At 37.6% G+C, this 24,763-nt stretch overlaps 1 protein-coding gene across 1 annotated transcript; it reads right to left on the bottom strand.

The window, feature by feature from the left end:
* Positions 1–552: 552 nt before the first annotated feature.
* NOP14 (NOP14 nucleolar protein) lies at positions 553–24,763 on the bottom strand. Its single transcript, XM_056339210.1, has 18 exons — positions 24,269–24,763; positions 22,017–22,151; positions 21,051–21,192; positions 20,550–20,695; positions 19,984–20,121; positions 18,348–18,470; positions 17,055–17,186; positions 15,437–15,752; positions 14,007–14,137; positions 13,690–13,775; positions 11,882–12,017; positions 9,945–10,046; positions 8,989–9,142; positions 4,645–4,804; positions 3,666–3,813; positions 2,602–2,720; positions 1,200–1,355; positions 553–856 (listed from the first exon to the last, which is right to left on the bottom strand). The coding sequence occupies exons 1-18, from the start codon at positions 24,464–24,466 to the stop codon at positions 757–759; spliced, it is 2,622 nt and encodes an 873-aa protein (XP_056195185.1). The 5' UTR covers positions 24,467–24,763; the 3' UTR covers positions 553–756.

Here is a 24,763-nt window from a genome sequence, read left to right as displayed (position 1 = left end):
CACAGTGTTAAAACCCCAAATGTTAGAAGTATTTATTGGCTCAATTTGAAGAGCAGACGTTTTCTAAAGTCATGCTGGGCACTTATCAGTAAACGTACATGATAAAATAAGCAGACGAGTTAAGGCTTTCACTGTCCACTTAAACCAGACAGTTATGAATACATTGAGCAATTCCAGTTAACCACCCTAGATTATTAAGAATTTCAGAGCTGTGCTCAACATAAAACTTACTGAAGAGATGAATGGATGTAAAGCTTTAACAAAGGACTTCTACTTGAAAGCCGAATACATGAATTGGAATGTCCCAATGCTACAGACTAATTAAAATGTTACTGCTTAAACTGCAAATATACTGTCACTATGAGAACAGCCTCCAATTATTCAGTATTGAAAAAGGTAACAAAAGGTTTCTGTTGTACAACTTTTTTTTTTTTGGGGGGGGGGGGTGTGTGTGCAGTTAAAGTCAGACTAAAACCTGGTCACACATACCTAAGAATTCTGATTATTCACCCAAATATTCTCTAGTATGAAAATAAACAGAAGTATACCACATACAGAAGTGTTATTTTTATTTTCCTTATGAAAACCTGTGGATTTTTCCAATAAGCAGGTTCACTTTTTCAGACGGATCTGATGAGGCTGTCTTCTCAAAATGAATGCATCCAAAGAATACAATTAAAATCTGTTCAAAAGCCCCAGGATTGGGCTATTTTATATGGCAGTAAAAACAAAGATTCCTGCTGTGGATAGTCCCAATTAATTTTTCCCTCTTTTTCTTTTCATGGCTTTCCATTCACCTTCCTGTGCAGAAAGGCTACCAAGAAGCTCTTTCACTTTTCTTTTTCTAGCTGAATCTCTGTAAAACAAACAACATATAAAATATTTCAGAAAAATTACACTAGGGAAAATAAGTATATTTAGACAATAATTATTGATTTATAAAAAGCCCCCCAACTCTTAAATTTCACCAACACACTCAAATAAAAACATTCTGCATATCTTAAACTAGGGAAACAAAACTGGAAAGCTGAAAACACTTCAAATGATTGCTATTGAAAGTGTGTGTTTTTCCCCAAATCGTCCAATTTTTTTTAAGTTTAGTATGGTTGCTTATTATTGTCAGTCTTGGCATGCAACAAAAAAAATGAACACATAACAGACCAACCCCCAGACTGGTATTGAAACAAAGGCTACATTACCTCTCCATGATTTCTGAAAGTTGCATTCTAGCCAGAAACTGGTTATCTTTCCGAATCTCACGAATGGCTCCTTTAAGTTCACGTTTATGCCTCTGAATCAACTGTTTTCTTTCTTGCTCCTTCTTGCTGCCTCCCTGCTTTCTTCCAAACTCTAAACTGAAATGAGAATGTATGTGTGAGCACAGAACACCTTAACAGAACTTTTTCAGTTTATCAGGAGTGAGTTTTCATATGAATACCAACTCAATTTTAATTGCTGCATATTCTATGTTAACTTCTAAAATAAGGAGCTGCCCAATGAACTTCTAAAATAAGGAGGTGCCCAATGAACATAGTGGAAAAACTTACCAGACCTTCTAACTGCATATCATCATCATGCAAATGACAAGCAGACAACATTTACATTTCAATTCCCCATACACAGCCTGCATTTTGAACAGACTGAAAAAGCTAGAGTAGAAGAATGAAAGACGTATGGGGAGAGACAGGATCCCCCAGTATATTTCAAACTTTTGCAGACCTTCTCTGCAGGTGAATTCACAGAAACTGTCTGGTCAGTTACTCAGGGATAAACGCGTACAGCAGAGGAAATCTGTCCTCTTCAATTACTAGAATAAGTAAGGCAGACAATTTATGCCCCTGTAGATAACCAACATGGCTAAATAGATCAGCAGCCGATACAAAGCAGACTTCCTGAATCAGAATACCATTCTATTATCTACAAAACCAAACTAACATTCTAAAATGTAATTCCAAAACAGAATAAAAAAACGCACATGGTAATTGCACGCTCTGTGAAAAAGGGGGAAAAAAAACCCCATGTTTTTTTGTCATTGCTCCTGTTGGAAGGTGGAAAGCTGCTTGGTTGGGGGAAAGAGAAGAATGGGGCAAGGAAGTATGCTTAAATGAATGCTTAATCTGACTTAATATTTGTTACAATCAGTGATGCACAGTACAGGAATAGTCTACCTTATCTTTTGCACCAGTGAAGCATCCCTCAGTACTTCCACTATCTGTTCTTTCCTTCACATAGTTTATGTATGTATGAACTACTCACTCTTGTTCTTCCGACCTGAGTGCTTGACAGAGCATTCAGCGAAGCACCTGACTAGACAGGTCAGACACCCCTTTTTGTCTTGAAATTTATTAATTTACAGTTGATTACATGGGCAAGAGTTGATTTCCAGTGCTATTTTTTCCATAAGATAATCTTTAGTTCTTAGAATTCTTCCTTTTTCTTTCCTTCCCTACCACCCAAATAGCTGGTTCCTTGTGATTTGTGCACAAAATCTAGCAGAAAAATAGTTGCTTTTTATGTCCTGCTTTCCAAACACTTCTAGCTTGCTGAGAATCTTAATGTTTAAACACACTTCTCCTTTGCATCAAGGGTGGCTTTACTTACACTTTCACAATTTTAGGTGTATACTGTTTCAATGGCACTGGCTTCTTCTTCTCACTTATCAGTGGGGTATACTGTTTCACTTTGTTCTCTAGCTCTTTCAGAGCACTGTGATACCATTCCTGAAAATGCAAATCAAATTACAACTTTAAAAGCATATAAAAGACACCATAACTCACAAACTATTGTAAATTGCATCAACAGTAATGTTCTCCCCTTATGTTCTCTTTCTGGGTAAAATCACTGCTATTCATTTAGGACACTGCTAACACTGAAATGCCATTAAGTCTCCCAGGCTGGATAGTATTTAATATCATGGACAATAAGAAAGGTCTGCAGATACTTTCACCTAATAGAGAAAGAAGCAAGACTAAAGCCAGTTTAACTCAGACTCTGCCTTTCAGGGTCATGTTAAGAATGACTGTACATTTTGTTTATTTTGATGGCAAGAAATATATGCCATTTTGCATCACTTACATCACAAAATGTTCTCTAAGGATATTTCATGACGCCTCTTTGAGGAGTGGACAATTTTGCTACATTCTGAAGAGACAGAATAAAAATTTGAACCTTGTTGCTAGAAAACAAACAACCGTCCACTTTTAAATCAGATAGCTGATCAGGCATATTTATATGTTAGTTTTACTAACATATGATGACAGTTAGAAATACTACCTCATCAATTTGGTACATGTATTTGGTTGCACCAAGGTGTTACAGATTCATTACAGAACTACAAGAGCAAGTGGATGACCAGCCTACTACTCTTATAAAGTCACTCGTGGAATGTTACATTATTATAAGCTAAGTGCTATCTCTTCAATTAGCAGGGCAAGACAAGATACAGAATGAAAAAAATAGCTTTTCTAAATATACTCTGCTCTTTCGGTTTTTTCCACAGAAACATCACTATGACTTCTGAAGAGCACAAAAGGCAAATGCCTGACCTTTGAAAACATCTCACTGATGCTTACACTTGTTTCTTGTTTCTTTAAGTACAAATGAAGATCACAGGATGTTTATTAATAAAACAAACACCAATTATTTCATTCTTGAGGAACACATACCTGCATTTTTTCAGGATATTCATTCACTGGCACATGCTGTGTAAGGAGAACTCTGATAGGATGCATTATTTCATGGAATGATGGTAAAGACTCATACAGAGCTGCACATTTTTTAATAAGGTCAAAACACAGGGCTAGACATGATAACCTGTTAATGTACAAAAGAATTAACAATTTCACTTGCAAAAACTGAAGTGGATTTTAAAATAAAATGAATCAAATTGGAGAGTGTTAGCAGCATCTACTACCAAGACTTCCTGACAGAACCTGTTACAAGACTGTTTCCAGTTGTTAATTCAGGCAAAAAATTGCATTCTAAGCAAATACCCAAGGAAACCATCAGCCACAAATTTTTATGTCAGTGCAGAGCACAAGCCAGTATTGCATCTTTGGCACTTACATGGAGTAAGAAGTTTTTATACTAGTTATAAAAGTGTTCTGGTGCTGTTTCTGAAGTTCTAAAACTTCACTGAAACAGAATCAGTAATTTTGATTTTGTGCTTTCTTTTCGAACTTTGTAACAAAATGCTTACTCATCCCTGAAATAAGTTGTATCATAACACAAGTGCAAAGTGAAAAATGAGGCTGAACATGGTTAATGAACATGTTTAATTGCGGTCTTAGTTACTAACTTCAGTGTGTTATTACTTAAGTGACACTTCCTAACATAGTGTTTGTATGCAAATACAGTTAATTGCTTCTGAAGAGCTTGACAGTTCAAAGTACTGGGTACCTTCTCTGTCTCTGCATCATTCCCATCTGTTCTCAGCTGTACCATAAAGGAATGGAAGACCTGAGCACTCTAACGTGCTCCACGTAACACTCTGGCAAAAGATTAGCAATTTCATATGCTACAGAATAAAGCGTACCATAAAAATAAAGCGGAACAACTCACTGCTCCTATTTTTATTCCTGAAGAGCATGGTCACCGAGATTGCCCAAAAGATGATCTGGTATTGTGTTCACATTTCCTACATACCTGATATGATTCATTTCTGTTCCACTGGTTTCCTTTAATCTAGTCACAATACTCAAGGGCAGATTTTGCTTCTGCCAACTTTCCAGATCCTTCTTATCACACACCAAAAGCAGCTCCAAGTTTTTCCCCACTGGTGAAAATGGATGTACTACAGTATAGCCTAAAAAACCAAAACAATTATCATTGAACAAGATCAATACGAAGCCTTCTTTCTGAAGGGGAAAAAACCCAACAACTATTTTTACATTTTTAATTATACTGCCTCAAAAAAATACTTTATCAGTATTATGTTTTTCTAAAATAATGGGAAACACTAGAGCATGAATACAGTCATCAGCAAGTGCTCTTAGCCATGCCACTCAAATCACAGAATCCAAAGGCAGGGTCTGCAAGAATGAAGTACTGCCCACTGTAGAAGAACAGGTTTGAGACTATCTAAGGAAACTGAGGGTGCACATGTCCATGGGACCTGATGAGATGCATCCAGGGGTCCTGAGGGAACTGGCAGATGAAGTTGCTAAGCCACTCTCCATCAATTTGAAAAGTTTGAGCAGACTGGTGCATCTCCCAGTGACTCGAAAAAGGGAAAAATGACCCCTATTTTTAGAAGGTCATTGGTGGCCTTCTACGACAGGGTCACAGTTTTGGTGTATACGGGAAGAGAGACTGTTGTCACCTACCTGGACTTGTGCAAAGCATTTGATACTGTCCCACATACCATCCTTGTCTCTGAAAGGGAGTGACATGGATTTGATGGGTGGACCACTCGGTGAATAAGGAGTTGGCTGGACAGCCACACTCAAAAGAGTTGTGCCAACAGCTTGATGTCCAGGTGGAGACCAGTGATGAGCGGGGTCCCTCAGGGGTCCATACTGGGACCAGGGACCAGTATTATTTAACATTTTTGTCTGGGACATGGACAATGAGATTGAGTGCACACTCTGCAAGTGGATGACATCAAGCTGAGTGGTGTGGTTGATACTATAGAGGGAAGGGATTCCACCCAGAGGGACTCTGACAGGCTAGAGAGGGGGGCCTCCGTGAACCTCATGAAGTTCAGCAAGGCCAAGTGTAAGGTCCTGCATCCGGGTTGAGGCAACCCCAAACACAGATACAGGCTGGGTGATGAGTGAATTGAGAGCAGTCCTGCAGATGACTTGGCAGTATTGAATATGAGCTGACAATGTGCACCAGCAGCCCAGAAAGCCAATCGCATCCTGGGCTGCATCAAAAGAAGTGTGGCCGTCAGCCTGAGGGAGATGATTCTCCCCATCTGCTTGGCTCTTGTGAGACCACACCTGGAGTGTTCAACTCTGGCGCCTCCAGCATAAGGAAGACATGGACCTGCTCAGGCAGGTCTGGAGAAGGGCCACAAAGATGATCATGGAGCTGAACCACCTCCCGTACAAGGACAGGCTGAGAGAGCTGGGGTTATTTAGCATAAAGAGAAGACTCTGGGGATACCTTATAGCAGCCTTCCAGTACTTAAAGGAAGCCTACGGGAAAGATGAGGAGGGACTCTTGATCAGGGAGTGTAGAGTTAGGACAAGGCATAATGGCTTTAAACTGAAAGAGGGTAAGTTCAGAGCAGATAATAGGAAGAAACCCCTTACTGCGAGGGTGGTGAGGCACCGCAAGAGGTTGCTCAGAGAAGCTGTGGCTGCCCCCTCCCTGGCAGTGTTCAAGGCCAGGCTGGATGGGGCTTGGAGCAACCTGGTCTAGTGGAAGGTGTCCCTGCCCATGGCAGGGGGTTGGAACTAGATGATCTTTAAGGTCGCTTCCAACCCAAACCATTCTGTGATACATTCTATGATTCTGTGTATGGGCAGACAGAAGACACGTAGGTACATGTCTGCCCTGTGGGGAACAGTTAAACTGCCAGTGAGGATGGAGTACTGGACATGCTTAAGAGTAAAGGGCAGGCACAGGACCTTCCCATGGGGTTACAAGTAGAAGGCTTTGACCAGAAAGTGGTCAAGCAGCACAGCGAGCTGGAGCAGGAATTTTGTGGTCAAGGGAAAAAATAGTTTGCAGTCTCTGTGCTGGGCCTTTTTGATTTTATTCTTTGTTTTCCTTATGTCCTGCAAGCTTGCAATGGAACTTATTTCAAAACTGTAAGAATATTTACATGCTTTAGGACCTATATCTGAAGAACCTCTTTACAGATGGGCCAGAAAAAAGCATGTTGAAATAAAAATTCATAAGGTTTGAGACCCAAAATTGTGAGAGATTATGACACACATGACTATGACTATGCCAGATCAGAAACTAAGATACATGAGTTTTGTTATATTCACTATACTTGTGAAAGGATAGCAGATCTTACTAACAACTCCATTAGCTAAGGCTACCAACAGTGACAACTCCTTCCCACTCCCTCCACATCTTCTTCTTTTTTAAGGTAGTAATTGCTTTTTTAGTCTAAAGCAGACTGTATTTCAGTCTTTTATGGAGTTGTATTCCATGTAATTTTTTCAAGTGAGAAATTTAAGGATCAAGTTCATAAAACTAAAACAGTTCTATTTGCTGATTGTACTTACTGTCAAAATTGAACCCCAAGAAATTTTTTGGTGTGACAATATATTAACATTCCAGAGAACTGGATGTATGCTCATTTTAAAATATTCTGTATTCACAGCCCAACGATCACATTTATCAGCAATCATGTATTTAAAAATTCATGGTGGGATACTTTGGTAACATCAAAACACCAACAATGACTGAAAAATTCTCAAAGAGAACACAGTCTCTCTAACGCATCTTTTATTGAGCTTTTCCTCACTGCTAACAGAAATCAACACTATGCAAATTTAGCTAGTGCAAAAGCATTAACAGAAATACAGAGAAAAAAAAATGGTTAACACTTGATCATTGATTACCACTAATTATTTTTAAATAGTTTATCTGATTTTGCAGAATCCTGTATTTTAGCTGTACTAAAACCCTTTGTAGATCAAATATTCCTAAGAGAGTACACAAAGGAGAAAATACTTTAAGTATTATGTAACCCACCCACTCCTTAACCTCTTCCCACCTCCTTCTAAGACTTCAGCTGTTGGTGTTCTGAGAATCTAAGGCTTAGCTCTGATGCAGCCCAGCTGTGTAACCTTGGCTCACACTTTAGAGAAAACTGCTAAGCTTTGAGAAGCAGATGGAAGAAAGTCTGTAGGGTACATCTGTACAAGATAACAAAGGTGAAACTTCAGTGCTAGGCTTGTTGAAAAAAAGGATCATTAGTAGCTCAAGAATTCAAAAGAAAAAAAAAAAATTCCAGCATGGTAAGGCATAAAAATGCTAAAGGGGAGAAGAAAAAAAAAAAAGAAGGAAGGTGCAAGATGACCACTCGGTGCTGCTGAAGATGTACTAGAATACTGCAGCAACAGACCCAGACTGATGACCACCTAGCTAACAGAAGCTCTTCAAATGTCTTATCAAGAGTGACAAGCATTATCAATACATAGCCTGTAGTTCATTAAATCCCAGATGTCTTGTGAGTTTGCCAACAGATACTTGAATTTTGGACTTGAGACCATCCTGTCTGCAGAGTCTCTTCATGGATGCTAAGTGACACTCAGAGTGACCCAGACAGAGATACTAACACATGCTCCTCATAAGTGAATTACTGTCCCTGAACTTGTCAAAAAAAGAGGCCTGTATCTTGAGTAACTTTAAAGCTAGAAACAAGGTCAAAAGAAAACGTCAAAGAAAGAGGAAGAGTGGCAAATAAAAATCATTTGCTAGCATATGGATCAAATTGAACAGATAGATTTAGTGCCCCTGCTGTCTGTGCAAGTTGCTAAATTTACAGTTATGCTACAGCACAGATTAATCCTGCTTGTGGGGATAGCTGCCCTCTGACAGGCTACAACAAATCCATGTGAAATAAATAAAAAGGAAAAATATCAACATTGTAATATACTTCTCTTGTTTATCTCAGTGATATGGCTATTAGCTGAAGAGGGAGGGTATCTGAAGCATTAGCTGCTACCTCACTGAGAAGACAGGGTACTCACCGGGAACCCATTAAGAACTGTGAATTTCAGAGCACAGTCTAATCAGTCTGTCTATTTACAACCCCAATATTGCAAAAATACTGCACTGTGGGCAACATGACTTCATTTCCTTTAGCAGGGAGAAAAGAACTGAGGCTATTAACAACACTAAAAGATCTAGTTCATAATAAGATGCCCAAGAATCAAGGTTGTGTACGGCTAACCTAACATGATTTTTGTCTTTTTTTTCAAAATAATAAATTCAGTGTGAATTACTTTTATTTAAATTTAAAAGATAAACCCTAAAAGGTAAACTTAAAATTTAACACTCATTTACTATAAACAAACTCACCCTGGGCCCGTTTTTTGGGTAGAGATATGTGAAGTACTCCAAGAAGAAAATTGATGAGTTCTGGTACAAATCTTCTGGAGAGAGATACATATTCCAGGAACAAACAACATATAAATAACCCTTTAATAACATCTTGCAATGTTGTGATGCGACACTAAAAGAAAAAAAAAAAAAGGGCACAAGATATTAGTAATAAGAAGTCTATACATCACAAATACAGGATTTCCCAAAAAGCAGAAATAATAAATAAGTTGTACACATCTAAAATCTGTAAAATTACACCCTTTGGACTTCACATGAGAAACATACTGGCTTTCTCCTGCCCTCACTGAGAGTATATGCAGAATCGAGTAAGAAGTCAGTCAGAACTGGTTTAGCCACTAGAAGGTGCTAAACCACAAACAGTAAATTCTTCAGAAATGAACCAAAGAAATGTAATAAGGCTCAGAGCAACTTCACTATCTGACAGCAGCAAAACAACTAGCTCAAGACTTTTAAAACATATAAACAGGATATTTGAATAGAAAAATTAGGGCATATTTTAACTGCACTGCAACATACTGCATTAGGTACATTTTCAAGGAAAACAAATACTGCCAATTTTTAAGTATATTTCTTAAGTAGGAACAAATGCAACATATGGAAGAGAAATCACTAATGATTTTAGACTGTATTCAGTCTGTTCTACTAGTTGTACCTAATTTGTCATATAAGAAATTCTTGTATGACAGCTTGAAAAAATGATTAAATACAGTTTTGTGAGTTGGACTGTACTCTACAAGGGTTTTTTTTCCTTTTCACTTTTTCTTCCAATTACTATCTGTGACTATACCAACACAAAGCTGCCTTTTCAGTACATTTCCAATATATACATTAATGTTAACAAATACATTTGGAGTCCTGGGAAGAAACAAGGAAATGAAGTTATATATTGAGATGCAACATCATAGACATACCTTAGTAAGTAGCTGACTCATGTACATAAAAGCAGGTGTTACAACCGGATGCATGAAATCAGAAGTTGGAAACAGCAGAGATGTAATTTTCAAATAAATAAGCTGAGAGCACATAAAACAGAGTAAGGCAAAACATAATTAAGGCATTACTCCCAGGATCTTGACTTTACACATATTTAACTGATGAATGAGTAACTGCCATGTAGTAGTCTCAAAACACAACAACACACATCATTTTGAGAAATCTGATACGATACATGACCTATTTGACATGATTAAGTTACATGAGAAAATGGAATATCCGTTATAGGTCTAACACTGCATTAATTAAACAAGGCAGTTGAAAGAACCACCACGAAGGAACTATGCCTCCCAACCCCATTTACTCTGTAAGAAAATATTACCCCCTCCAGCTTACTGCAATCACATACTCTCACACCACAAAGAAACGAGCAAGTGGCTACACAAGACCTGTGACACCATTCAAAAGGTCCTCAACAGACAATTAAGTGACCAGGAAACTCGTGCACCAGCACACATCAACAAATAACAGCTGCAGCCAAAGAACTAAACAGTGATTAGGTACACTTTTACTGAAGGGGACTTGTTAAAAGAGCTACAAGCGACCTCCTGTCAAGACCATAGGGATGGTAGACATCAGTTGTGAGGTAATACTGAAAATTATCATAGTCAGCTAGACTCAAATGGAGTTATCTTGTTTCAGCTCTGCTTCTCTCTATGAAGTTTCTGTCATAAACAAATATTTTCCTGAACTGTTTTGATTACTAGATACCACAGTCCAAATTTCAGGTTAGATAAACTACAGGCACATATAACGTCTACTAACACAACTGGTCTAAGGAATGTTCACTCAAACAAGTGCTTTAAGGATAGGAGTGATATAATTCCACCCTAGAAGATAATGATGACTTGAAACCTGGAAAAGTCCACTGAAGGGAATGCAAGTCAGAAGTGTGATTGGTGTCATAAGGGTGACAGTAACAAAACAAAAACAGAAGTTAAAAACTCTCTACAATACATTTCCTGCAAAATTCAAAACATCCTGAATAAAGACTCTTCAAAAGAGCTCAATATAAATATTTTTCAAGCTGCAATAACCAAGTCTTCTAAGCAAATACTTCAGCCTATTTTCTTTTGATAGTCTTAATTATTCCATCAGGCAGCACTCTTCATCAAGCGTAGCTCCCTTTGATTACTGACTTATGGTTTGTCTTTGAAACTTTTTACTACAACAAATACTCGTTTTCCATATGCTCCATTCTTGAACTCCCTAATATCTATTTACGTGGACACTAAAAAAGGAGTCTGTTCATATTTAGCATGACCACTGAAATTTTGAAATATTACTAATATAAGGAGGAAAGGTCAATTATTTTACAGTCATTCCATATGATAATTTCTAAATTTAAGTATAAGAAATGTATTTTTATATCCATAATATTTCATTGTTATTTTTGTTAACCTAGGAGACAGTATGCCTCTGGAGTACTTTTTTTAAACATTTGTACTTAACTAAAGACATGAGGACATAACTGACAGCATCGCTTCTTCCTAGAACTACCCATTTCAGTTTCATCAGGAAAACAATGTTCTGCTATGAAAACTGGACTGCCAGTTTTAAGGTATTTTCCCCTTATTAATATTTCAGAGTCAGACATCTGTTCTGAAGAACATGGCGAAGTGTGTGTGTTTGTTTCTCAGGGTTGTTTTTTTTTTGTTCTTGTGGGAGTTTCTGTTACAACTTACCTGCAAGAGAGGCAATTTAAAACATCAAGAAACCTAAAAAGTCATAGATGCTAATAATCCATTACATACTTTGAAACATGACATTAAATTTAATGTCATCTCATGTTTACTGGCATTTCCATACTAATGGGAAGAACAAGATTATTTTCTTAGCAGTATGCATTTGTTACCATGTCTAAACCTGGAAGTGTTGCACGGCCTTTAACTTCAATTAATTCTTCCATATCATGTGCAGCGTCTCGAAGAATAAACTTAATGCTGTCACTGGCTGCCTCAGGAAACATCTGGCAAAGATTGTACAATGGCCTATTAACAAGAAATGTAAGTAACAATCAAGTTACACTACTGATGTTAATAAAAACCTGATTTTTAAGTACCTGTAGGAAGGTATTTTGTGTACTACATACATTATATCAATAACAAATGCCCTGAAACAAATTATTCTTCTTCAGAAATAGCCACACAGTATATAGATTATTATTGTAATATTTTTATATTACAGAGACGTGTATTTTTCACTGGACCTCATGAGATAAATCTTTGATGTGGTGGTTTCTAAGTCTTAAATAAAAAATAATTAAAAACTTTAAAACACCTTCTATGTTTAAAATATACCCTTCTGAATCCCCTAACTCTACATTTTACTGCACTGAGGTATGCCGACACATACTAGGCAGCACGCTACTCTAAATACTCTTAGGCAATGTTAAACAACGTGTGAGACAGCAGTGTGGTTAGCAAAATTATTAATTAAAACAAGGAAAAAAGTATCCACATAGTTCAGCTCCTGGCCTACAGTTAATGCCTACAGGGAGATGCAGTCAGGACTCTGCATCTGTTTGGTCAGTTTTTCCAGTGTTTTCAGTTAAGAATGTCGGTAGTGATACTAGTTAAGTCTCATTTCTATGAAACAATAAAAACGTGTTTACGCTTTTTTACAAAGCCCCAGCATGTGCGACAGTATCAATGGGTCAGTGCTCTTGCTGACGAATGCAACAGAGCAATGAACACTAAAGCTGCACATAACATATTTTTTAAAACTTACTTACTTGAGCATGAAATAAAAACCACATGCTGAAAACTACAGAAAGCTGTCTAGCCTGCAAAGTCAAGATAGGAATCACAGACTAATTTTGGTTGGAAGGGACCTTTGGAGATTATCTGATGCAACCCCCTGCTCAAAGCATGGCTAACTTCAAAGCTGGATCAGGTTGCTCATGGCTTTGTTGAGTTTTGTATGTCTTCAAGGGTGGTGATTCCATAGACTCCTGGGAAACTTGTTTTGATGTTCAGTGCCTTTGCTGTGAAGATTTTTTTCCTTACATCTAATTGGAATTTCCCTTGTTGCAGCCTGTGTCCACTGACTCGTCATTTGCTATATACCTCTGAGACAAATTGGGCTCTCTTGTGACTGTAACTGGAGGTCAGGTACTTGAAGACAACAATGCCAAATTGACAACTTCCTGCACAGTGTGTATTTGGAACTTCTGTATGAGCTTACTATAACTCTTGAATCGCATTTTCATCTAGTTCCCTGAGTGAATTCACAGAACTGAAGCCCATGGAAAAACCCAGTGATTGCAAAGGGAACTCCACACTGTAATTGCAAAGCTTAAGATCCTTGATCAGTAGTCTAAATAGCTTCATATACAGAAGTTTGCATGCATACATAGTATCATTTATCCACTACCCATGAAAACCATTTTGCAGATCAAAAACTACATTCTGAAGTTTTAAAAATGTCTTGGTACAATTAATAGCTCAAGCAACACATGAAACAAAGTTAAAACGCTACAGAGCTGGAGAGTTATCATTTGCCTACAATCCCTACAGAACTATTCATAGAATCATTTAGGCTGGGAAAGACCTTTAAGATCAGAGTCCAACTGTTTCGAAGCAACACACAAAATGCTTTACCCCAGGTAGCTTTTCTCTTTAAATCATAAAGGAGCAAAAGTCCATAGTATTTATTACTTACAGGACCAGTTTGTCAATTGTTCTGAGCTCTGGTAAATCCAGAGTTGCTAACTCTCCAATATACTCCAGAAGAAAGCCAAATAATTTCTGCAAGAAGCATAACATAAAAATTATTAAGGTTTTTCTTCATTGTATATATTCTTAAACTGCACAAAAGAACAGTGACACAGAAGTTAGAAAACAAGTAGTGTGTTGATTCTGCTGCTATTGACAACATAGAAGCATGTATATGTTATACTGCTTTCTGAATACTTGCTAAAACTTACTCTGGAATTCAAAGTTGATTTTAAACTTCAACAAATCAACAACCCCCCATACCTCCAACTTTGCTTTGTTTCCCACTGCAAGGCTTGGATGATTGCATTTCTGAATTCTCTCCAGTATAATAAGCTGTTGTTCTATTGTTCTTCCAGCCAATAAAGACTTAAATGTCTCATAGGACTCAGGAACTAGAAAGTAAAAACAGAAACTGACCAGGCAAAAATCTCAAACTTAACATACTTAATTCAAGTGAACATCTAACAAATTTCCAATTTGAAAATGTTACTATTCAGAAAATAAGACACAATACAGCTTTTAAATAATCACCTTTTAAACACTATCTATAAGCATATAGGTAACTATATATATGAACATAAGTCAGAAAACCATGTAAATGTTTTTCAATGATTAACATTCAATTCATCCTACATTTGCTGCCTAAGCTGAGCACAACTGTGTTAACACACACAAAGCAGAATTAAACTTAAGCACGCATTCAATCATAAATTTACCATAACACAATCAGCTCTATGTTTAATTCATACCTAACTAGCTTTTGTATGCAGGATTTTAAGAACAGAATCTTGCCACTGGAAGAAGAAAAAATAATAATAAAAAAACCCAAACCCAAACAACTGGCATATATTTAGTTTTTTGCACAAGTGAAAAAGCTAGAAAACATCCTAACCGGTTACATTTCTTGAGTTACTTAATGTGACTGCTTTCTGGTTAAAGCAAAACCTGAATGCAATTTAAAAGGCTTTCTGTAGTAAGTTATCTCCTTTTGATGGAAAAATGAAAGCACTTAAGGAAGTTGTTTGAAAGATTGTTAAATCTTGTGACATACACTTTTGTTAGAGAAATCTACACTAGGACAATAGTTAGATATGTTACGTACTTAATAATAATGAATGTTTTGTGTACTACTGGAAACATGGCTCCTCCTCCCTCCTAGGCCGAGTCCCAAAGGGAGTCAAACTTTCAGTCTCTATTTAACAATACCGCGATGTTACATCATGGGGATTAAACCCTCAGAATTCTGCCTCTCCCAGCATCTTCTCTGACAAAAATGTCAGTCCAAACACTAGAGAAAGTAATCTTTTCTCATTTAAGTATAGGTAGTAGAATACTATTCTGACTTCCCTTATGCGAAACACTAGCACTTTGGATTGGATGTGATGGTGGCCTTCAGAAAGGAGTACAGATCTCCATTTTTCTCCCAAGTATTTAGCTTTCAATTCTAAGGCTGCTTGGAGGAGCAGAAACAGCTCTGGGATTAAACAGATCTGGCTCCCACTGCTCAAAGCAAGACTGGTGCTGATCACTACAAACAGCAGTCACTGGCTACTCTTGGAACAGTAGAAGACAACTATGAAGCAAAACTTTATGTATGAACAGGAATACTTAAGATCCTACAGGGCAGAGAAAGAGACTGGTTATAAACCCCTTGAAGACAACAGAGATCTCTGGATCAATCCTTTGCTTACCAGCAAATGTATAGGGAAGCTCTGATTTGGCAGCTTCCATTTTTGTATCTAGTTCCTCCACACTCTGTGATTCATTTTCATTTGTCTTGTGTTTATTCTGTTCTTTATTCCCTGCAGTTTCTTCTTCTTCACTCTCAACGTTAGATTCAAGATCTGAGTGGCTATCTGCAGCAACATCCTCATCTTCACTAGCAGATTCTTCCTGACTTTCTTCTTCATTCCCATTATCTTCCTTCCCGCCTTCTTCTGCTTCCTCTTCTTCATCCTCCCCGTCTTTTTCTTCTTCCTCTTCATTTTCAATATTAATTTTTCCATCCTGTCAGTAGAGAAAATAAACCAGTTAAAACACCGCAAAGTGACAGCACCTCGCCAGAATCACCATGCAAAGCTGTCATTAAATACACATGACCAGCACCTGAGCCTTGCTACCCTGACCAAGCAGTGAATGGCAGCAGTGCCAGCCAAGAAGTGATTTTAAGCAGAGAACATGCATACAGATAAGAAAAGTAGCATTATTTCCAAAGGGCTATAAGAAACTGGAAGAATAGGAGGTAGTCTATGAGGACTAAAAGAAACAACACAGAAATAAAAACTACTAGTAGATGATATGGTGGAAAAAAAAATTCAACATCACTTCCAGAAAAAAATACATATTCCTTCTATGTATTAAAATAGCATATCAGATAAATATTTGTTCCCATCCAGATTTTATTAATCATCAGTTTAATTTCACATTCACAATTTATTTTCTCCCCTTGAAGGACAACAGCAGCTCCCTTGCTACTTACATGTGAGAGGATCAGTCTCTACACACATGCACCACAGTCAGGGTGACTCACCACATGAGCTTTAAGGTTATATTGCTCTGCCACCTTAATCAAAGCTACTTCGTAGGAGAAGGGTTCCTTCAGAAACCCACTCATCCTGAGGCTGAAGTTTGGTGGAAGCTGTATTAAATACAGTGGAAATTTAAAAAATGACCAGAAGGGCTAACACCCTCTCTTCAGCCCAGTAGCATAGAAGGCTACTATAACAGTATAGTCAGTAGATCGAGGGAAACAACTATTCCCCTCTACTTGACACTGGTAAGACCACACAGAATACAGCATCCAGTTTTGGGTTTTCAAATACCATAAAGACATCCATAAACTACAGCAAGTTCAGCAGAAAGCCATCAAGATTGTTGAGGGGCTGGGGCACCTCCCTTGTAAGGAGAGGCTGACCTGGGATTTTTCAGCCAGGATCAAATAACCACCTTTCTGCACCTACAAGGGACGCCACTGAGAAGGCAGAGCAACACTCTTCATCACAGTCCACACCAGGAGAATGAGAAGCAACAGGCCTACGCTGAAACAAGAGATGTTCAGACTGGATAGAAAAAGAAACTTTTTCACGCTAAGTACAGTCAGTGGAAAGGCTGCCCAGAGAGATGTGCTAACTCCATTCTTGGAGATCTTCCAAGCACAGACTGGATAAAGCCCTGAGCAAACTGGTAATTTCATAGCTGACCCTGCTTTGAGCGCGAGGTTGGACTAGATGCCTCCACAGAGGTCACTTCCAAACCAATCCTCCTATGTTCTTTTCAGAACTCTGAAAACTCTGAAATTTGAAACCTTACCTTGTAAGACAACAACCGTCTGTCATCTTTATCCAGGATAAAGCCATCAGCCAGATCATCAGCTGACACATGGCTGGGTTTCTTTTTGTTTGCCTGTTCATCTAATCCATGCATTCTCCGTAGTCGATCTGCCTGTTTTAGTAGAAATACCACACACATTGATGTCAGCCATCTATATCATTCAGGTAACTAAACCAGAATGGAAGATCCCTCAAATACAATGCTAACAAAATCAAAGGCAAAAAAAACCCCAAACAGTTAACTAGGATTATTCAACAAGTTGATGAAAAGAAAAAACAGCAACTTGATAAATTATGGGCAAAAGCTGATGATGCCTTATGTTTTGTGGCGAGTGTGATCTGATAAAAGCACACAGACAATTGGATTAGCTTACTTGGAAGCCTTTAAAACTGGGTTTACCAGAAGCATTATGTTCTCTCATTTTAAAATTATCTGTTTTGCTTATGAGACAATGCATCATTATTAGAAAATGCAAGCTTCTAAAGCGTTTTATGATTCTGCAGTGTTTATCTGTGTTTCCCACATGTAACAACTTTGCAGTACAAACGCAACGGGCAATATCTGAATCAATCATTTACAAAAGGATTTCCACCTGGGCAACCAGACAGACTGTGCATCAAACAAGATGACAAGAACACAAAAAGAAAAAAAAAGCTCCTTTGTTCTGTTCTGCTATTAGCTACTGAGCTGTTCTGAGATAACTTGAAGGTACTGAATCCTTGCAGTCCTAAATGTATCCCTAGTACACCAAACCAAAAAGTAAAAAAAGGAGAGAAACATTTACCAAAGTACTCATTCTTTCTGTAAGACTTGGAGTTCCATGTAATAGAAAGAGCATGCAACATTTCCCAAAAGAATTCTATTCCCCTGCATAGTACTGCTGGAAGACTCTTGCAACACCACAAGAAAACAATAAATGACTTGCCAGTGCATTAATTCAACTGCTGTGCAACATGATACTCCCCCTGACTTAGAAGCACCTCTCAACACTGAGTAATTTAAAACATTTAAAGGCAAACTGAAGCCGTATTGCATTTCTATTGAAGAAAGACCAACTGATTTCATAAACCTCAATAGTCACGTACTAAGCCTATGTTTTTTTGTTGTAATACCAGATTGCAAACAAAACACAAACAGGAGATTTCCTGAATTCAGCCTCTGACAAACTGTAGTTCAGTACAGCCACTTTTAATCTAAGGTCAAGCAATGAACATACGCGGTCACTCCCAAAATATAGGCCACAAAACAATCTAAAAACCATAAATGGTATACCTCCAGCTTCTGGAGTCGTGCCTGCTCCTCTTTTGCCAATTCTTCTTCTGTCTTCATCCTTTCTGAAGGTTTTGCTTTCATCTCAAATCCAAGTTCTCGAACAATCATATCATATTCATCAGGCTAAAGAAATATTTATATAATTGTTTATTATCTTAAGTTTTATTATTCTGCTTTGCAGACACTCTCTGCCAGACTAACAGCTAAGAAATATGACTATTAAGATATAAGGAAAAGACCATTTCCAAGGAAAGCTGTAAGGACATTCAACTCAGCACTAAGACAAGTAATGGAATGAACACTTGAACAGAAATTCTCCTGACATTTCCCCCTCCCCTATTTAAGTTACTCACAACTTAAACACTTATAAATAGCATCTTAAATAAAAACTAGTTTACATATTAATTGAAAAAAATTAAAATATTAATAAAACACTATCTTCTCAAAAAAGCAGCTAGAATGAATAAATTTATCGTTTACATTTCACTTTATAATATCAGACATGAGCTAAGTCTTTGCTATCTTAGTTACACAGATGTTCACCTTAAAGTAATAAAGCAGCATACTTGAGAAAACAGTCACTAGCAGAGATTACACCGGACATGCGAACAGAGTCTCCTGATACCTGCTTAAGTCACTAAGCCATACAGCTTTTCTAAAATTAATTTCCAGGAATTTTTCTTCTTACATACGACTAGATAATTTTCTCCAATTCAATGTTAATGTTCTGGAGCATTATTAATTCATACTTTGCATCTTGAGAATTCTTTAATTGGATCCACACACATGAAGCATGGGAATCTAACCTACCTTTTCAGCAAATTATGATGACAAAATTTTTGTCTAAGATACCATTACCAACACACTACAGTATTCACCATGTTAAGAAACATCTTGAAAACAAAGATCAATACATCAAAATATGAACTTTCGAACCAGTATCTTCTGTTTGTTATTTGAGATTCATTATAATATAAGATCAGTTCATTACTTGAATCTTTCAAAAACTGAACTATATTGCCAAGGAATAAATGGAAATTCACAGTGTTTTGCAAAACAATACAAAATTTCTACAAGAAAAAACCCAGTGCAATGCATTATATTACCTATTCTTAGATTTAAAGGCTTATTTCCCTTAGTATAAAATAAAAATGATAGAAAAAGCTTTGAGACCATAAGGTATCTAATTCAAAAGATAAAATATCTTCCTTCCCTTTTTGTAGAAACAGTACCAAATTTACAACAAGGAAACATTTGCTGTCAAATAAAAGTTGTTTTATTCAAGAAACACTGCAAAGGCATTCAAAATAAGTCAATGATCTCAACAATTTCAGTTATTCAAGAAAATGTATTTATTGTACAAATAAGCTGTAGCTAACAGTGGTATTCAACCTGCAACCTCTCTCAGAATTGATAAATAATGAAAAGCAATAGGTAATTAAAAGCAGGTAAATCATATAAAACCCTATATTCCTCCAACTAACCAAACGGTCCTAAAACTGCAGCATACCTTCAATGTGAATAGCAGGCTACATTTTATTTTACAAAATGATGAACTTTGCCTTATGTTGCAGCCATTACGAATCAAAACCACAAGTTATTAAAACAACAGAAAGCAGGCCAGACAAACCCTTACCTTAGGCTTTTCTACTTCTTTGTCCTTTTTCTCTGATTTTGGGGTTTTGCGGGCAATAAGGGTTTGGATTTCCTTCCAGTCATTATCAAGCTTTTCTGTCAGTTCTAACGCACTTTCTCTCTGAGTTTGCCTCTCTTGCTAGAAAAAAACAACAAAACCATAATGCAGCAGTTATGTTCAGATGGATGTGACAGCATTTACACCGTAAAACCAAAATGCTGTCTTCAGCAAATTAATAATTTTAAATATTTAACATTTTAAAGGTGTAAACATTTTTTGTGTAAGAAGCAGTATAGAGTTACACTGAATGGCACAAGGGTTGCATACAGAAAACAAGTTAAGAGTCAAGAGATAGGGAGATTTGTGCATACAAAAGAATGGCAGATATTAAGTGCATATCTTAAAATGCCAACAAAGTCGGACAGACTTTATGCAAGAAGCTTGGACTCTTCTCCTAGACAGCTATCTCCTTTGTTTTCTATGCCACTACTATTTTATTTTGCAAAGACAGAAATTGTGACAGCTTCTTAATCATGTTCACTTATACTTCAAGGCTAAAAACTCACCTTTTCTTGTTTAGATTTGGTTATCATCTCTTCTATGAGTTCCTTTCTAGATTTAGGTTTTTCCTCCTCTTCATCTTGCTGCCCACTTGATGCTTTTTTACGAAGGAGGCCTCCACCCCCTCCAAAGTGAGCAGCAGTTAATTCAGCTGGGGAAAAAAGTAGATTGTGAATCCTTTTCAAATCCATACATGAGGGCTGGAGTGCTGCTGCTGGGGCAGTATCTCCCTATTCTTTGAGAATGGGAACAATTAAAACTATTGAATCAATCATGTACTATTCCCATGCCTATGGGAATGGCCATACCAAAAGAGATTGATGCTAGACGCTTAATTTATGCTGACAAATATTTTGTATGAGGTAGGAGCATGGGTTTTCTGTATTTTAACTAGCATTTTGGTGCAGCTAAATAATATTCTTTCTCATTGAAAGATAGCACTGAGCAAATGATGTACATGTACCAACAATAAAACCAACAGTGGGAAACTAGCTGACACGTCTTACCTGACAATGTTCCTCTTTCCTCTGTGTCACTGTCACTATCAATAATATCATTCATTTTTTCAATTTCTGCCAGAGATTGGCCGTAATGAGTTAATTCCTCATCTTCATTGAGATTATAGATATTCTTCTTCCCATAATTTTTCTAAGAATAGTAAAACCAACCAATTAAATAACAAAAGACTTTTAGTTACCCAGCAACAAATTAACAAAGCCTGTATTTTTAATGCTAGTTGAGGGGATTAATCACTACCAGACCAATACTTTCATTTAAACACATTAAACCTTAAGTGAGGGAGTATGATGCCCCTCTTATGTACCAATCAAGTAACTCAGAAAACCTAAGGAAGCCTAAGTTTTATCTATACATCAGTAACATCAATTCTTAACTACTAAATTTCAGGCCTAATGAAACAGACTTTAACCTATACAAATTATCAGTAGAATATGGTATTACACTACTGAATTCCAGAGACAGAGTATGATGAGGCAGAAAGAACAGCACTGCACATACAATTCACGTTACAGAATGACAGCAAGTTACAGAGTTGTTCTAGTCAGGAGATTAAATGGCTGTTGTTCAACAGTTGTACTGGAATCTCAGAGTGTACTTGATGGTGGTTGCCTTTTCCTAATTCGATTCCCAAATCACAGTAGTCAAAGAACACCAAGAAATCAATGAATCTGCTTAAACATGGCTTTCTTGCATATCAGTGCTCAAAGAAATTTCTGCTTTGAGAAGTTGTCTTGCAAAACCAGAAAATGTTGATGAATTTTTTTTTATTTCCACAAAATTTGTTTTTTCATGTAAGTTCCAAACATATAAAATATACAAGAAAGCATTACTGTGCAAAATCCTCTGTTAAGGGGGACACAGCCAACTAACAAGTGTTTCTCTGGTTTTGGTTGTGGGGAGGGTCTGGGGGTTGTTTGTTTTTTGTTGTTGTTGTTTTAATTCCTATAGTTTACCTGTCTTTCCAAAGTGAATCGTCTGATCATTTTTTCCTCTGGACTTATTTTGGTGTTATATTCTCCAAATCGTTTATCTTTAAACACATTTGTCTTTTCCCTTTCTTTATACTCTTTCAGCAAGGTCTGGGTACGCTAGAAGAAAAAAATAAAAAAAAAGATTTAATTAAAAAACAAAGAGAATAATTACTTTCAAAGGTTCCACGGTATCCTGGGGCAACATAATCTAATTTACCAGAATGCAATGAAAGAGAAGGAAAAATTAATGAGAAAAGAGATGGGAAGGTCATATAATATATTCAGCGTCATTAAGTTCTCTTATAAGCTGCCCATATGAAGGTAAAACATGGTACACTGTATTTCACCTTTATTTTATCACATATAAAAACTCTGCATTGTCACTAAAGGATTGATTTATCTGAAGCTTAGTATAAAAGAATAACACATTAAAGAAAGCAAAAAAAAGCCCCAGTGTCAGCTGAAACTCTTTTGTCTTCTCATCTAAGACATAAAAACCCCCAAGTGGATATATACATTTAGCACTCTGCTTTAGTGTTGAGCACAGGGCGGTTATGCATCAAGGCAGTAAAAGGAAGTTCAGCAGACCTATACGAGCTAGTAGATGCTGTACTTACTGTATAGATTGAGAGGCTTACTTTTCAATGCCAGTGATCTAATTCATGACAAGCATCTGATTTACCCAAACACTTTAAAATGTGATACTACACATTCATAAATTTTTCTAAACCCTGGAAAAATAGTAATGAAGAGTGAAAGCTAACATATTTTCATGCTGAAGATACTGCATAGTTTCTAAAGGAAGAAAATACTGGCCATGTTTAGTCTGAAAAAAATCCATGTTTATTTAAAACACATTAGCTGAATCTTACGGAAAGGTACTGTTGCTATTCATATTACCATGAACTCATAAACTGCTGCACTGAAGGAAAAGAACAAGTTTACTACAACAGGCCTCTGTAACCTCACTGAGCATTCACAATTTTCAGATGCCACTGTAACTGACACCAGAACTCATTTAACCTACTACTGTCAGTTCTACCTTGTATTTACTTCTTATATTAAAATGTGTATATATATTTATATACATATATATGTATGTAAATATAAAAAATATATAAAATATATAAAATATCAGGCAGCTTAAATGCCATGCATGAACTTTAATCTCTTAAGACCCTGGATACAGAACAGCTTTTGTTCATCAATTATTTGATGTCCTCTCTCACTGATAAAAATTAATGCGCAACCTTTCACAATGCATGCAAAATTAAAGCCTATCCATTTCCTTTTGCTGCACTATTTTTAAAAAGAAATCCTTCGGTAAGCGCTTTAAATTCTGTTTGACAATAGATTGTATAGAACATGTCAGAGAGAATCTCAGGGGCATACTTTCAAATTATGCTTTTTTCACCTTTAACAGAATCTACAGACGTTTTAACTTCTTCCCTGGTTTGTCTGAAGGAACAAATCATAAAAAATTCCAGTGCTTCATTCAAGGATAGGATAGGTTGCTAGAATCCCTGATGTAGTATGACGTGATGTTCTCCCTTATGCATCACAGATTTTGGTCAGGTAGCTTGTGGTGTCAGTAGAGAAAGAAAGGCAATTGTAAAACAGTATAAGGGTGGAAGATAAAAGATTTATTCTTAAGCTGTACCATCATTCCTATGAGAGTAATAAGGATTGTTGCATCCCAACATACTTCTACAATGCAACGATTCAACCAGTGCAAAAAAATGTTATCACACGATTTCCAAATCTATGGTAGTTTCTTTGTGTCTACGTATTTCTCACTGCATTCAAAACTTAGTGCCCCTGCAAGCTTTCACTATTACAGCAATATTGCCCCATTATCAAGAAGCTTTACATGCCATAGCGACCAAAACCGACCAACATTATGAACACCGACAACTGCCTACACACTGGTCCAGTGTTTGCTTGCTGATGTGTGCCACTGCATTCTGGACCTAGGTAATTTGAAACGAGAATCATTGCTACACGTGTGACGAGGAAGACTTGCACTACTGAACTCTTTAGATTGCACTGGAGGGAAACGTATTCAGCAAACTCTCCATCATCATCTGAGCAACGTGAGGTGACCAGCCAGCCAGCCATTCCTCCAGTACACAACGGAGGTAGTCTCACCAGAGATGGCTCCCGTCTTACCACCTCTCCACCGCAGCCACATCTATAGATGCAATCCTTCCTCCCAACTTTTGATGTCCTCTTACCTTCTTGATGGCTTTGGACCGTGAGACACCAGGCAACCCCACATCATTCTTGGTCTTCCTCCCCAAGATATTAAACTTCTGCCTGTTGACCTTCACCTCAAAGGGGTTGCTCTTAACCATGGCCATAGCTGACTTCACGGGGCCCTTGGCTGTGGAGGGCACCGAGACCTTTCGTTTCCGCTTAGCTGCCTTCCCCATTTTGGCCTGGCTGCCTGGGCGGATGCGTGTGGGTGAGGAGAGGCCCACTACTCACTCAGAGTGCGGGGGCCAGGCTGGAGGCGCACCAAGGGCCAACAAAATGGCGCCCAGAGAGGGCAAAACCCCCCGAACTACCCCTGGGGCCTGACCGCTGCCCTTGGACACGGAGCCAAGCCGCGGAGAGCTCCCCAAAGCGCCGTGAGGGCCGGCGGGGGCACGGAGCGGCGCGGCAACAGCGCACCCCTGGAAGCGGCGGGCCCGGCGGTACCACACGCGCACGACAACCTCGCACCTCTC

The sequence above is a fragment of the Falco biarmicus genome, chromosome 1, assembly GCF_023638135.1.
Source record: "Falco biarmicus isolate bFalBia1 chromosome 1, bFalBia1.pri, whole genome shotgun sequence".
Taxonomy (NCBI): Eukaryota; Metazoa; Chordata; class Aves; order Falconiformes; family Falconidae; genus Falco; species Falco biarmicus.
Note: the sequence above shows the minus strand (reverse complement) of the source record. Positions and strands in the feature narration are given on the sequence as shown.